Here is a 15,835-nt window from a genome sequence, read left to right as displayed (position 1 = left end):
CTACTGCTAGAGCATGTTGAGCTGACACCTAGTGGTGGCCTACTGCTAGAACATGTTGAGCTTATACCTAGTGGTGGTCTACTGCTAGAGCATGTTGAGCTGACACTTAGTGGTGGTCTACTGCTAGAGCATGTTGAGCTGACACTTAGTGGTGGCCTACTGCTAGAGCATGTTGAGCTGACACCTAGTGGTGGCCTACTGCTAGAGCATGTTGAGCTGACACCTAGTGGTGGTCTACTGCTAGAGCATGTTGAGTTGACACTTAGTGGTGGTCTACTGCTGGAGCATGTTGAGCTGACACCTAGTGGTGGTCTACTGCTAGAACATGTTGAGCTGACACCTAGTAGTGGCCTACTGCTGGAGCATGTTGAGCTGACACCTAGTGGTGGTCTACTGCTAGAGCATGTTGAGCTGACACCTAGTGGTGGCCCTACTGCTAGAGGATGTTGAGCTGACACCTAATGGTGGCCTACTGCTAGAGCATGTTGAGCTGATACCTAGTGGTGGTCTACTGCTGGAGCATGTTGAGCTGACACCTAGTGGTGGTCTACTGCTAGAGCATGTTGAGCTGACACCTAGTGGTGGTCTACTGCTAGAGCATGTTGAGCTGACACCTAGTGGTGGCCTACTGCTAGAGCATGTTGAGCTGATACCTAGTGGTGACCTACTGCTGGAGCATGTTGAGCTGACACCTAGTGGTGGTCTACTGCTAGAGCATGTTGAGCTGACACCTAGTGGTGGTCTACTGCTGGAGCATGTTGAGCTGACACCTAGTGGTGGTCTACTGCTAGAGCATGTTGAGCTGACACCTAGTGGTGGCCTACTGCTAGAGCATGTTGAGCTGATACCTAGTGGTGGCCTACTGCTGGAGCATGTTGAGCTGACACCTAGTGGTGGCCTACTGCTAGAGCATGTTGAGCTGACACCTAGTGGTGGTCTACTGCTAGAGCATGTTGAGCTGATACCTAGTGGTGGCCCTACTGCTAGAGCATGTTGAGCTGACACCTAGTGGTGGCCTACTGCTAGAACATGTTGAGCTGACACCTAGTGGTGGCCCTACTGCTAGAGCATGTTGAGCTGACACCTAGTGGTGGCCTACTGCTAGAACATGTTGAGCTGACACCTAGTGGTGGCCTACTGCTAGAGCATGTTGAGCTGAATTTCCTTTAAGACCTTCAGGGTTATCACAGTGCTAGAACAAAACAATGCCAGACAAACATTCTAAAACAAGAGCTATAATAGAGATGAGAAAATGATCTAGAGATATTAGAGTGTACTGTACTGTTTTAAACACACCAGAGGCCAGGATCATCTGTACAGTTTTGGTCTCCTGTTTTTATTTGGATGAATGAAACACTTTCAGTTACAAAAATGACTTTAAATGAACAATACTGTACTATGAACAAGCAGAGATATTTTTCTTGTTTTTTGTTTTTGTTTTAAAGATAAACACAGTAAAAGGCTAAGTTGCTACCACAAGAAGAAGGGAGGGAGAGACAGAGAGAAGGGAGAGAAAAGAGGACTGCTCACAGGATGGTAGAACAAATGATGGGAGGCAGGATGAACACACACACACACACACACACACACACACACTAAAACAGACAACAACGGGTGAAGGTCGGACAGGGGGAAATTAACTACATGTTGACTAACAGTAAATCCCCAATCAAGCCAAAGTTAACAAACCTGTTGCTTATCTAACAGATTAGATACATTTTGAGGTACGCACAAGCACACACACACACACCTTGGGGACTTATTTCCACAGAAGAGTTATAGCAGTTATGACCGTTTTCCCTCCTTCCTCCATTTATTAACCCCTCCCCCAAACCACCATCAGATACAATCCCTTCCAAAGAAGTCTGGAATTCCCTGGAAAAACTCTCCTTAACGACTCGTACGGAATTCTCCCACAAACATCATATTTTCGATTGTAACATGTAGCTCTTCCCTCTGCCCAACGAACACAGAGAGCGACATGGAATACAGACAGACAGGAATACAGACAGATAGACAGACAGTGGTAAGCGACAGACAGAACTAAAAGGACAGGGTCAACAAACTCAGAGAGGATCATGGGATCATCAGAATTACTCTGGCAGCACGAGCGAAAAGGACAAAACTCAAAAAAGATCAGAACAACTAAAGAGATACCAAGAGAAACGTCATTATCGTCTTCATTATCATCATCGTCTTCATCATCATATTTACGAGAAGTTTAATGTAATTTTCAAATGACAAATAATTAAAAATATACATTTTTATCATCATTATCTTAATCATCATTATTATTATCATCTTTGATATTTCCCTTAGGATAGCTGAGGTCAGAAACTGGATTACTAGGTGACAGGGGTTTAAAGCAGAAAATATATGAATAGACAAAAAGGAGAGAAAGAAAGAGGGATGCAGTGGCTGTCTGTGAAAGAGAGGAGGAATGTCGAACTCTTTGGTTTTATTCTGTACGATCGGACTTTGCTGTCTTGCTTAAGGAACTTTGGACTGAAGCTGTATTGTACAAGAGAGAGAATGAAGACAGAAGAAAGGATGAAAGAGGGGGAGTGTGGAAGTGAGTAGGTTCAAGGAATATCAGTCATCCTCTTTTTTTGTTTTCTTTGCTATTGTCTTTTTGTCCCCCTTTGCTTTCTCCTGCATTGACATCTACACTATCAGTAAACATTTCACAGTTCCCTTTGTTTCTCGTTTGACACGGCTGCTGAGGTGCTTCGCTGAGACTACAAGGAATTAATCCATGAACTGAATCAATGTTGTGATGTTCAGACTGTGCAAATGTACAAAATGGTTAATGCCAAAAAAGTCTGGAGAGATGTTCTTCCAGACTAAACTCTGCTGTGATAATGTTGACCCAGGCTATAGTAGAGGGAGTAGGATTTGTTGCCTTTAGGTGCTGATCTAAGGTCAGTTTTGTGTTCTGCCTACACTAATAGTTATGATTAGGGAAAGGTTAGCAGATCCTAGATCTGTGCCTGTGCCTATGGCCAGGTGACTACTCAGTCTATAGGAGAGGTGTAGTCTCTGAATGGACAAATCACATTTTATTGGTCGCGTACACATATTTTGCAGATGTTATCGCAGGTGTAGCGAAATGCTTATGTTCCTAGCTCCAACAGTGCAGACACTGGTAAACAGCAGGGTTTTGGGGAGTGAGTGCATGGTGCCGTATCCAACAGTAGGGCATAAACTTTGGTATCATTCTCTTGGGGGGTATCCCTACTGAAAGGACCTACACTTTACATGTGATCCCTAAGACCCTGAGATCCACAGAAGCATCCTACCAGGACGTAGAGGACCTAAACTGATTTACACCTCATTATAGAAGAAAAGAGCAAGGGAGAAAGAGAGACTTCCACCTTGGGGGAGTGTATGCATGCGTCACCTAGCAACCACAGTCTCAGCCCTTCCCCAGTCACCTACCCCTCTGCGCTCGCTGCCACACACATCTCTGACGGACACAACATCCAGTCAATAACCTAAACAACACAACATCCAGCCAATCACCTAAAGACGCTGGGTACCCAGAGGCTAGCCCCTGTAATAAAGCTTTGTGTTTAGGAGTAGGACAAAGTTGCTCCATAGACACTGACCTAAGGCCAGTGTTATGTGCCCTCAATGGTTAAGATTAGGATTTGGAGGAAGGTAAGCTGATCCTAGATCTGTGCCTATGGAAAACTTATACTTGGAGAGTGTTTCATTTCAGCAGGGAGGGAGCAGTAGGGGAGAGGGGGATGGAGAGAGGGCTGTACAGAGCGGGGGGTTGTTCTTCAGACCAGATGGAGAGGGAGGTGTGTGGGGGAGTGGACTGGGAACCACAGCGAGAGGGCTGGCATACAACTTGCTACCCAAAATGTCTCCTGATTTGGATGGGGCACAGGAAATGTGACCTTTGACCCAATTATTTACCTTTGAACTCTGCCGGACCCAAGCCTCGCTCTGGCCATCCATGGTCACACTCACACGTACACACAGCCCCACCCCACACCCTGATCCCCACACAAACCCCGCTTTAAAAAAAAAAAGCTTTCATCTATTTGGTTTATCATCAGAGTATATGAGGTATATCTCTCTTTAACATCCTACAGTAGATGTGGAAAACAAAACCTACCAACATCAAGAAAAGTAAAAACAGAAAGAAAAGAAAACAAGTCCCTCTGTCACGTTCCTTTGCCCCAGTCAATGCATCTTCTAACTAGTTTTTTGGTTTGGTAGCTGTTTAAAGCTTTCAGTGTATTTCTCATGAGGAGAGGAGAGGTTGTGAGGGAACAGCACTGTATCTTTAAGAACAATCTGCCTGCCTGACCATCCCTGTCAGCGGAGCTCTCTTCCAGAAGTGTTGGGCTATATTCAAACATACAATATACTATCTGATAGGCAGCGCTGACTAAGCGTACATCCGGGATATAAATCCCTCTAACCTGATCGGTCCAAAGCATATGGTATACATCGTAATGGGAAAAACTCCAGTTCTAAAGCTTTGAGATTTATTAATGCAATGTTTTAAAAGTTTCACTCATGACTGGTTTGATCCCACCTGGGTGGGGGTCTCCAGTAACAATCCTGGACTGTAGTAAGGCTGTAGAGAACCCTACTGAGGCTCCCTATCCCCACTTCAACTAAACACAACATCACAAGACCGCACATGAAGCCAGAAACACCCAGATGCTCTGTCCCTCTCATCTCACCAGTCATTACTCATCAATCATACAATAAGGACATCACTAGTAATATCATTATCCTTAGGACAATTAACCCCATATTTAGGATAGACAGCATTCAAAACCTGAAAACATTGAATTGCTCAAATTTACATCAATGACGTTCCTATTCCCATGACCTTTCCCTGCCCTGCAATGCCTGACAAAACGCTGTTAGGTGGTCGTACAGAAGTGGCCTAGGTAGACACAGTGCTGCCCCCTGTAAGCTCACCCCATCCGTTTTAAAAGAGTCTCAGTGAGCTCACCCCCACCCCTTTAAGAGCTTTAAGAGTAGTCGCAGTGAGTCTGTGGTCAAACTGACCATGTTCTCCTAGGCCCCGTGAGACCTGTGGTTGCATGTATCTGGTTTGAAGAAGTGAGAAGGTACTTCAGCAGGATTTTTGGTCACCGCCACGTAATATATATTCTAAATATATACTCCAAAATATATCCCCTGTAAAAAGACTTTAGAATAAATAAATAAACTAATAAATAGTTAGAAGAAATCAATATAAGCTTAAATCAATCAAACTTAAGATGAATAAATAGTACAATCAATCAAAAGTCCTAAATGATTCGACAAAGAAAAATAAACCGAATATATATATCAAGAGAGAGTAACATTTTTGGTCTAAAATCAAGTCATTATCATCAATGTTTTTTAAGATATTTTTGTATGTTTTTCAATACATTAGCAATAAGTAAGCATTAGGACATAGATCTTTTTTTCTACAAAATCTATAGAAGCACTAACAGATACATTCCGTCTAAGAGTTAATGTTGAGGAAAGGTTTCACCTCGTGGTTAGAACCCCCACATCTAAAATAGATTCATTCATTAAGGATTCTCATTTGACAACTGTATTTCTGTGTGTCAAACCAAATACTCTTTGGATGCATTTTAAACTCTACTGTAAATTTTTGCCGAAGTGTGTATGTGTGAGTGTGTATGTGTGTGTGTGTGTGTGTGTGTGTGTATACAGTAAGTGTGTGTGTGTGTGTGTGTGTGTGTGTGTAAAAGTGCGTATGTGTGTAAAGTACGAGTGTGTTTGTGTGTAAATGTGCAAGAGAGGACATCTTTGTAAACTCCACTGAATTCTTGCTATAACGTGTGTACACACATCACACACACACATACACAATATCACACCCTCACACAACACACATACGCACACACTTCAGATAAATTGACACAATCATAAGTATGAGCCCTAATGCAACGGCAGGGACGGCAGTTGGACCATCTCTAGTTTCTTCCTGCCTTTTTGGTTTGGTTTGGTATTTGGTTTGGTTTGCACGTTTAGCTTTTCAACTCTTGTTTTGGACTTTTTCTGTGTCTTTTTTCTGTGAAGACAGTCAGTTTTTTTTTTTATCTAATAAAAATCTGGAAGCAAAATTTTCACAGTATTTTTCCAACCACCTGATAAAATCTCTAGAACAACTAGGAAAAAATAAGGAGCTGTTGTAATAAGTGAATACGTTATTATCCCAAATGAGTAAGCACTAAAGAACAGCACATAAACAGCATCAAGAGACACAGCAAACAAATAAAATACAAAATAAACCAACAAACAGGAAAAATGTAAAAAACTGACTTAGAAGATTCAGTTCAATGAGGTCATTAGAGATTTCTCCATCCAGGACCAGAGAAGAAGAGCTGAGTTTGGAGTGAAAGAAAGACAGGGGAGAGAGAGGAAATCGGTCCTATCTATCCATCAATCTATCCATACATCTGTCCAGCTGTGCTACACAGTTTAGAGAGGGCCACTGAAGCCCAGTTAGTTGGATGACAGACAGAGGTGTCAGCTCCAGTCTGTAAAAACCTACACTTGTCGCCCCCCCCCCCCCCCATACATATTTGGTTGTGTTTCTTTTTGGTTTGTTTCTGATGTTTTTGGTTTGTATTTTTGGTATCCTCTTACAAAAACTTGACATCCCCTCTTTCTGTATGTTTGATCCCATCGCACCATCCGATCCCCTCCCCGTATGCACCCCTTTTATGTTGGGTGAGGGTTCTGTCCTTTTGAAGTGACCCTCTCGGGCATAAGGAGATGGAAGGGGTCAACTAGGGGGGTTCAGCGGGAGGGGTAGGCTGTGTCCCCAACCCTACAGTATGTGAGTGTTAATGTCATGGCTGACTCCTCTGAAGAGTAACAAATGCTTTGGTTTAAACGTGTAATAATGGCAGATTTGGGTGGAAAATGACAGTGAAAATGGGATGGTTGGAGGGATGATGAACAATAAAAACAACGTATATTAAACATTAAGCAGGTTTTGATCTCTGTTTCTCTACTGCGCGTCGAGACAGATGGCTGATTGACAAGGTAAGACAGACCTGTCCATGACTAAACTAACATTTTTATTAATTTACCTCTTTCTTGCCTCAATGTTACTAGTTTAAATCTCCAATCATGCTCAATTTCATACTGCCATCGTGGTGGATTGGCCATTCACAAGGACTACATTGAGTCTAAGTCTAATATTATTTCATCAAGTGAGTCATTTTGTTGTGAGTAATTACGGAGAGAGGTTTTTATCAAGGCTGGAAACTGCTACACTAAGCCTGATCTCTTGTTCCCTCTTGTCTCTTATTATTATCTCTGACAACATCAAGTAAATGGCACAAGATGATGATATTGATGACGATGACAGACTCCAACTATTGGAAAGCAAGGGGGAGATAGGATACAATACTTAAAGAAGCGGTGGTAGGAAAACACAAACTACACACCTGTAAGCTCGGCTCGTTCAGTATCAACCATTTATAACAATCTAAAATATCCCACAGAAACAACATAATTGCAGTGAAAGTGAGTGACAGACTATGACAGACATGATGGGTGGATGACTGATCAGATGGATGGATGAATGTGATCGGCTGTGGATATCGTGTGTGTGTGTGTGTGTGTGGCAGAGTGCTGGTCCTGGATAGGATCAGTATGTACAAGTCGTTTGGATAAAGCTTTTCCTTCCGTATTTTTGGTTTCTGGGATTTTGGTATGGTTGTTGTTTTTTGTCGTTGTTTGTTCCTCTTCTCCTCCTCAGGTACATTTTTGGTTTAAAATCCTCCGCCCATCTCCTCCTCTTTCAGACCTGCAGCTTTTCAAAGAAAATCATCCACTTCTTTTATCTGTCCTTGCCACCATTCCCCAAAAACACACAGTAATGTTTATTTTTGTAATTTTTGGTTCACACGATTCGACGCATATCTCTACTCCTGTTATTTGTCATTGGTTTATTTTCCCGGGAAAGAAAGAGAGACAGAAAGGAGAGGTGCGATATCACTCAGTACTGACTAAACAGTCCCACGATGCCTCCTCCATCACTTTGGATAGATAAAGATTTTTGGTTTCAATCTTCCTCTTTCCCCCCTTCTCCCCCTTTTCACTTCTGACTCCCCCCCTCTCCTCTCTTTCATTCTGTGTATTTTTGGCATTGAAAGACGGGGAGAAAGAGAGAGAGAGTGATAAAAGAGATAGCTTTGGTTGAAAGGCGAGGTTGTCGTTTCCTCCTTTCTCCTCCTCCTCTCTGATTGGCTCTTGGCTGTGTCACTCAATCTTAGCCCCTCCCAATGAGGATGGGCTGTGTGCCAATTCATCGAAGTCGCAGGAAGAGGCGGGGCTGGAGCAAGGGGAGGGGGAGCAGGGGGTGGGACTTATGCTACTGGTGGAGGGGAAAGGGGAGGGCTGGGATGCTTTGGCTACGGCAGTGCTGATCAATCCAGCACCAGGATTTTGGCCCATGTGGAGGAAAGCTGGGTGGTTGAGGAAGAAGGAGGACTGGAGACCCCCTCCTTGCCCCCCTGCACCACCCAGCAGCACCTTACTGCCCCCCTCAAGACTGGAAAGGGGCAGCTGGCCACCACTGGCTGCTAGGGCTGAGAAGGGAGGGAGAGAGATGAGAGTTAACCTCAATATACCTACTGTGAAATAACTACATTTACTATAGACTTTACTATCGAGATGAAATGAAGAAGTGGATGAATGAGAGAAAAAGAATGAAAGACAGACTAAAGACACACACACACACACACACACACACACACACACACACACACACACACACACACACACACACACACACGGGGATGAACATGTTGGAGTGATGGGACATGCCTGTCATAGCCCTGCTCACCAGTTCTCCAGTTTCTTCCATCAGATGATCTCTCATTCATCTCATCAGCTCTAACTGTCCCTCTCATCATCTCTGTCATTCTTTCTGTCTAGCATTCATTAACATTACTTACCTTTATTATCACTTTGTACCTCAAATTACTGTCCCTGCCTCTCCCACTTTCTCTCCCCTGTCTCTCTCTCTTCCTCCTTTTATTTCCCTCTTCCTCTCTTTTCCCTCCTTCCCTACACCTCTCTCTCCCTCTAACACACCTTGTATAGTAGCCAGAGGGTTGTTGCTGAGGAGAGCTTGGTTCAGAGCCTGGTTCCCTGTGTTTACTCCCATCACAGTGTTCCTGTGTCACACACACACACACACACACACACACACACACACACAGGAGGAAATCCATTTACATACAGAGGAGAAACGGAGAGAGAGAAGCAGGTTGAGCAGCAGAACAGACAGAGGACAGACTCAGGGACCTGAACACAGACACACTGCAGGAGAAACCCACAGGTCAGATACACACACACCATCTTGATTCATATCTTGTTTTTATGAGCTACGAATCCAAATGCTTGTTTGTGGACCTTGTGTTTGTGTGCGGACGATCATATTCCTGTAAGAGAGAGAGAGAGTGTGTGTGTGTGTGTGTGTGGGTGGGTGTGGGTGGGTGTACAGTATAGGTACGTGTGTCTCTGTTGTCTTCACCTCAAGTTTGCAGCAAAATCGGTGATGTAGTTAGACACGTCACCATTCTTTTTACCCATACGCCATAAGCTGTGGACACAAAACACACAATCACACACACAGGTTAGAAAGTACTGCTGCACAGAAGTAGCAGTGTCACGGATCAGTGTGTGTCAATCATGTGTGGGTGTGATTAACATTTGCTGCAAACTGCAGGTGAACTGAATACTGAACCAATGGTGAAGCACAGTGGCCAAAGTGTACACATTGTATGCAGGTGCATACTCACCCTGTGTTGAGACTCAGTGTGCTGTGGCTGGGAGGGGCTGGGCTGGCTGTGCTGCGAGGAGGAGGAGTCACTGGAGAGGAGGCGGAGCTGAGAGATGAGTGGGTGGGACCACTGGGGATCAGAGGGGAGAACGATGACATGGTGGTCAATGTGGTGCTGAGGCTGGTCACTGCCTGGGACAGCTGACTGGACAGCTGACTGGACATCTGATAGAGAGACAGGTGAGAAAGACAAAGAGAAAAAGAGGGGGAGAGTGTATATTCAAAAGAGTATCTATACTTAGCTTTATCCAATAGAAAAAGGGATAAATGGGATAGGATTATTAATGTGTAATAGCAAAGCACTAAAGCAATGCAGGTTGGGTAGTACCATCTGCACACTGGAACAGGGGGTGCAGAAGAACATCCACTATGACATGCGGGACACACCATTCATATATGGGGGAGAATTGTGATGGCTAAGGTTGGGAGAGGGGGATCATGCGGGTCAGGCCATACCATGTGTGGGCTGTAGCAGGGGGGTTTGTGCGTCGGTGGGGCTTGGGGGGGCTGGCTGGGCAAGGGAGGGGTGGCACTGTTGGGGTTGATACGCTTCTCTTTCTGGCGGCGGTTGCAGAACCACACGCGGATCACCTCCTTCTCCATGCTGAGCTGGTCCGCGATACACAGGATCTCCTCTGAGGTAGGCTTCTGGTTCTGCTGACACACGGGAGAAACAGAGATGGACACATTAGTACTAATACACACTTAGCCTTATATCACCTCACTGATATCACGGTGATATAGTGTTCTTCTGAGAGCAGAAACTACAGAACAAGCCATGTAGATGTTATGTCAGCTTAAGATTTATGTCTCCTGTATGACAGTGTTATGAAGGCCTTATGTCAGTGATATTGTGATGGACATTTTTATGTTTGTGCTTTTCTAATAACCAATTTCTGTGTTCATGCAAGTGACTGATTGAACAAATCCTCACTATCAGTAGCTGAAATTTGGCAGTACACCCAGAACCTTGTTTTGAGAAAGGGATATCTGAGTTTCAAGGTCTCAGCTTAGAGAGAAGAAGCCTCGTGAGGTATTGGTCTGTCACATGCATGACCCAGTATTGGTCGGTCACAAGAAGGAAGCAAACGTTAATGATGAATGAATTATGAATGATGAATAAGCTAAAATATGCAAATATAACCTGTCTGTATATAAGAGAACTAACGGGACTGCCCCGGGTGGAGCTCCTGATTGACATGTGTACTTGGTGCATTGAGTTGGTTGGAACCTCTTCAGCGCATTTATAATAACCAATGATTAATTTAAGATTGACTTCCAGTGTCCCTGTGTAGAATTTCCACGACAATTTGTCATGTCTCTCACCGTGATGAAGGCTCTCTCCAGGGCCACGCGGACGTTAGTCTCGATGCTGGTTCTCTTCTTCCTGCGTCGGCCCGGCAGGCCCTCGAAGCCCATCGAGGAAGAGGACAGAGAGCTGGGGCTGGGCATAGTACTGTCTGTGGACATGGTCTCTGTCAAACAGAGAGATTGATTAGTTTGATGATTTAAAATCACACAAACTGGTATCCTCATTCTACAGATATATCTTCATTAACTCAAGGTTACATTCAATCAGATCCAACCCACATGTAACGAGAGTGTTCAGAGGCGACATCAAACGAAGGGTTTCACTTTATGCTGATGACTTGCTTCTCTATATCTCAAACCCCGATGTATCCTTACCTATCTGTTCTTAATGCATTTGGCTAGTCTCTGGTTACAAGTAAAATCTGAATAAGTGCAAGCTTTTCCATTTAAATGCAGCAGCTCGTAACTACCCATTACACACATTTTCTTTCAGAGTAGTTCTCATGTCATGTCATGGACAAATTTGACAACCTTTTTAAGACTAATTTTACTCCTCCTTACTCTGGTGGAGAAAGATTTTGAACGATGGTCACTACTCCCCCTATCATTAGCTGGTCGAATTAATTCAGTTAAAATGAATACCCTTCCTAAATTCTCCTACCTCTTTCAATGTATACCTATTTTTATTCCCAAATTTTTTTTCCGCAAACTAGATTGGATTATCTCCCACTTCATCTGGAAGTGTGAGGGGCATGGCCCTACCTAATTTACAGTTCTATTATTGGGCTGCCAACTTCTGTGTAATTCAGAACTGGATTCGTACAGATACCCAACATATCATTCCAGCATGGTTGAAGATAGAATCTTCCTCATGTATGCCATCTTCACTGATTGCTTTGGCACATTCCCCTATTCATTCTACTACTAAGGTATACCAAAAACATTTGAGTAAAAACCACTCTCAAGATCTGGAACCAGTTTAGACGTCACTTTGGTTTGCAAACCTGTTCATTAATGGCCCCTCAGAAATCACGTTTTCATCCATCCCTGTAGATGGAACCTTCAATGATTCAATGATTTGTATATTGACGGGACGTTTGCATCTTTCCAACAACTCTCAGCTAAATTCCACCTTCCGAATAGTCATTTCTTTAGATATCTACAAGTGCGCAGCTTTGTCCGTGACATGACCTCTCAATTCCCCAGTCTTCCTGTGAGCCTCCCACTGATGCATTTATCCCACCATCCCCAACAGTAAAATGTATTATTTCTTATAGCTATGATCAAATTTCCTCTCTTCACAATCCTTCATTCTCAGCTATTAAAACTTTATGGGAACAGGATGTAGGTGATGAGTTGACTGATGACACATGGGAAGGTATTCTGCACCGTGTCCACTCCTCTTCTATTTGTGCCAAACATGGTTTGATCCAATGCAAAATCCTCCACCACACTCACTGGACTAAACTCAGGCTTTCTAACATCTATCCTGATGTTCACCCTGTTTGCGACAGGTAAACTAGCAAGTTCCTGCTTCATTAATACGTATGTTTTGGTCCTGCTCTTCTCTACATAACTAGTGGTCTGCAATCTTTGATACCATATCTAAAGTATTACAGGTACCTTTTGCTCCTAGTGCCATGATATCATTATTTGGGGTAATACCTGATACTATAACACTACCAAAACACACATCTGACTTTGTAGCCTTTGTTGGCAAGAAGGTTGATTTTACTTCTGTGGAAATCGACCTCCCCTCCCTCTCATTTTGTGTGGATTAAAGATTAAAGATTTCTAATGTATGTTTTGTTATGAAAGTATTACTTAAGTCTTTTATATTTTTGTATGGGTGTATACATTCCTACCTCATTCAAAAAGCATGTTTCCATGGTATATCGAATGTATAAAACCATATGTGCAATGTACTGTATTTCAACCATTGTTTACTGTAACTGTGAAAGAAACTACCAATAAAAACAGTTACAGATTAATGCAACTGGTTAATTAATGGTTAATTAATCACCTGATTTATTGATTGATTCAAAGTGTCATACACCTTTCTCCATCACCAATTTCCTCACCTCCTCTCTCCTCCCTTCCCATCCTCTCCCTCATCCCCCACCCTCCCCTCTCACCTGCATCATTGAGCCACTTCTCCAGTAGTGGTTTGAGTTTACACATGTTCTTAAAGCTCAGGTTGAGGGCCTCGAAGCGAGAGATGGTGGTCTGGCTGAAATCATTCCCATATAGCTTCCCCATGGCCATTCCCACGTCACCCTGAGAGAGCGAGGGAGGGAGGAAAACAGGGAGTTAGCACACACACACACACACACACACACACACACACACACACACACACACACACACACACACACACACACACACACACACACACACACACACACACACAGACAGACACACAGAAAGGCGTACCTGTGTAAAGCCCAGTTTGATGCGTCTCTGTTTGAAGGTGCGGGCGAACACCTCCAGTTCCTCCAGGTCACTGGGCTCCTCGGGGTGAGAGGTCACAGAGGACACAGAGGTCATGACCCCACTGCCCTCCATAGCCTTGTCTCTCTACAGGGGGAAAGGGGGAGGAAGAGGAAAAAGAGAGTGTAAAAGCAAGAGAGAGCGAGAATTATATAGCAGAAGAGAGGCGTTTACTGGATATGACAGCATGATGAAAAGAGATATTTGTTGGAAAGAGCCGGGCCTGTAGCCTCTCTCAAAGCCTGGGTGTTTCCTCTGTTGTCCTACCTGTGCTTGGAGCCCCAGCCTGGTGGGAGTGGACAGGAGGCTCCCTTGGTTTTGCTGAGGTAGCTGAATCAGATTTGGTGTTGATAGCAGTCCTGAGGAGTGAAGAAGTGAGGGAATCAGTAGGCCTATGATCAGTTATGTGAACAAACAACACATGTAATATTCCACAAAACTCCATGGTCGATCAGAGAATCCAATAGGCATTCTAGTATTAGACAGTTGAAGAACCTGTTAATGGTTGTTAACAGTTGGCACTTCTAAATAAATGAAATCTGTTTGTTGATAGTTGGAACATCTACAGCCCATCTTCAGGGCACTGTCCCAATAGAATAGAACCAGTGGTAGTGGCTAGTGCGAGGAGCCCACCTTGCTGCCCTTGGTGCTGTTGGAGGAGGAACTGAGGAGACTGCAGGTGGTGTCCTGGTACCAGAACCAACTGCTGCAGCTGCAACAACTGCTGGATGTCCTGCAGGGAGACAGGAGGACAGAACAGAGATCAGAGATGGAGAGAACAGAGGGATCAGAGATGGAGAGAACAGAGGGATCAGAGATGGAGAGAACAGAGGGATTAGAGATGAAGAGAACAGAGATCAGAGATGGAGAGAACAGAGGGATCAGATGGAGAGAACAGAGGGGTCAGAGATGGAGAGAACAGAGGGATCAGAGATGGAGAGAACAGAGGGGAGAGAGATGGGGAGAACAGAGATCAGAGATGGAGAGAACAGAGGGATCAGATGGAGAGAACAGAGGGGTCAGAGATGGAGAGAACAGAGGGATCAGAGATGGAGAGAACAGAGGGGAGAGAGATGGGGAGAACAGAGGGGAGAGAGATGGAGAGAACAGAGGGATCAGATGGAGAGAACAGAGATCAGAGATGGAGAGAACAGAGGGATCAGATGGAGAGAACAGAGATCAGAGATGGAGAGAACAGAGGGGTGAGAGATGGAGAGAACAGAGGGATCAGAGATGGAGAGAACAGAGGGATCAGATGGAGAGAACAGAGGGGTCAGAGATGGAGAGAACAGAGGGGTCAGAGATGGAGAGAACAGAGGGGTCAGAGATGGAGAGAACAGAGGGATCAGAGATGGAGAGAACAGAGGGATCAGAGATGGAGAGAACAGAGGGATCAGAGATGGAGAGAACAGAGATCAGAGATGGAGAGAACAGAGGGATCAGAGATGGAGAGAACAGAGGGATCAGATGGAGAGAACCGAGGGATCAGAGATGGAGAGAACAGAGGGATCAGATGGAGAGAACAGAGGGATTAGAGATGGAGAGAACAGAGGGATCAGAGATGGAGAGAACAGAGGGATCAGAGATGGAGAGAACAGAGATCAGAGATGGAGAGAACAGAGGGATCAGAGATGGAGAGAACAGAGGGATCAGATGGAGAGAACCGAGGGATCAGAGATGGAGAGAACAGAGGGATCAGATGGAGAGAACAGAGGGATTAGAGATGGAGAGAACAGAGGGATCAGAGATGGAGAGAACAGAGGGATCAGAGATGGAGAGAACAGAGGGATCAGAGATGGAGAGAACAGAGGGATTAGAGATGGAGAGAACAGAGGGATTAGAGATGGAGAGAACAGAGGGATCAGAGATGGAGAGAACAGAGGGATCAGAGATGGAGAGAACAGAGGGGTGAGAGATGGAGAGAACAGAGGGATCAGAGATGGAGAGAACAGAGGGATCAGAGATGGAGAGAACAGAGGGATCAGAGATGGAGAGAACAGAGGGGTCAGAGATGGAGAGAACAGAGGGATCAGAGATGGAGAGAACAGAGGGGTGAGAGATAGAGGGATCAGATGGAGAGAACAGAGGGGTGAGAGATGGAGAGAACAGAGATCAGAGATGGAGAGAACAGAGGGGTGAGAGATGGCGAGAACAGAGGGGTGAGAGATGGAGAGAACAGAGGGA

At 44.5% G+C, this 15,835-nt stretch overlaps 1 protein-coding gene across 6 annotated transcripts in view; it reads right to left on the bottom strand.

Moving 5' to 3' along the window:
• Positions 1-6,052: 6,052 nt before the first annotated feature.
• LOC115176611 (POU domain, class 2, transcription factor 2) overlaps positions 6,053-15,835 on the bottom strand; it is a 38,597-nt gene continuing 28,814 nt past the window's right edge. For 2 of the 6 annotated variants that reach the window (XM_029736715.1, XM_029736718.1), the window contains 10 exons: positions 14,285-14,384; positions 13,919-14,010; positions 13,595-13,738; positions 13,297-13,438; positions 11,177-11,325; positions 10,307-10,507; positions 9,810-10,015; positions 9,542-9,610; positions 9,100-9,182; positions 6,053-8,591 (listed from right to left, as the gene is read on the bottom strand). In XM_029736715.1, coding sequence (XP_029592575.1) covers positions 8,263-8,591; positions 9,100-9,182; positions 9,542-9,610; positions 9,810-10,015; positions 10,307-10,507; positions 11,177-11,325; positions 13,297-13,438; positions 13,595-13,738; positions 13,919-14,010; positions 14,285-14,384 — 1,515 coding nt within the window. In that variant the 3' untranslated portion in view covers positions 6,053-8,262. The remainder of the gene's footprint in view (positions 8,592-9,099; positions 9,183-9,541; positions 9,611-9,809; positions 10,016-10,306; positions 10,508-11,176; positions 11,326-13,296; positions 13,439-13,594; positions 13,739-13,918; positions 14,011-14,284; positions 14,385-15,835) is intronic. The other 4 variants (XM_029736716.1, XM_029736719.1, XM_029736717.1 and 1 more) reach the window with 3 other exon arrangements.

The sequence above is a fragment of the Salmo trutta genome, chromosome 37, assembly GCF_901001165.1.
Source record: "Salmo trutta chromosome 37, fSalTru1.1, whole genome shotgun sequence".
NCBI classification, from domain to species: Eukaryota; Metazoa; Chordata; class Actinopteri; order Salmoniformes; family Salmonidae; genus Salmo; species Salmo trutta.
Note: the sequence above shows the minus strand (reverse complement) of the source record. Positions and strands in the feature narration are given on the sequence as shown.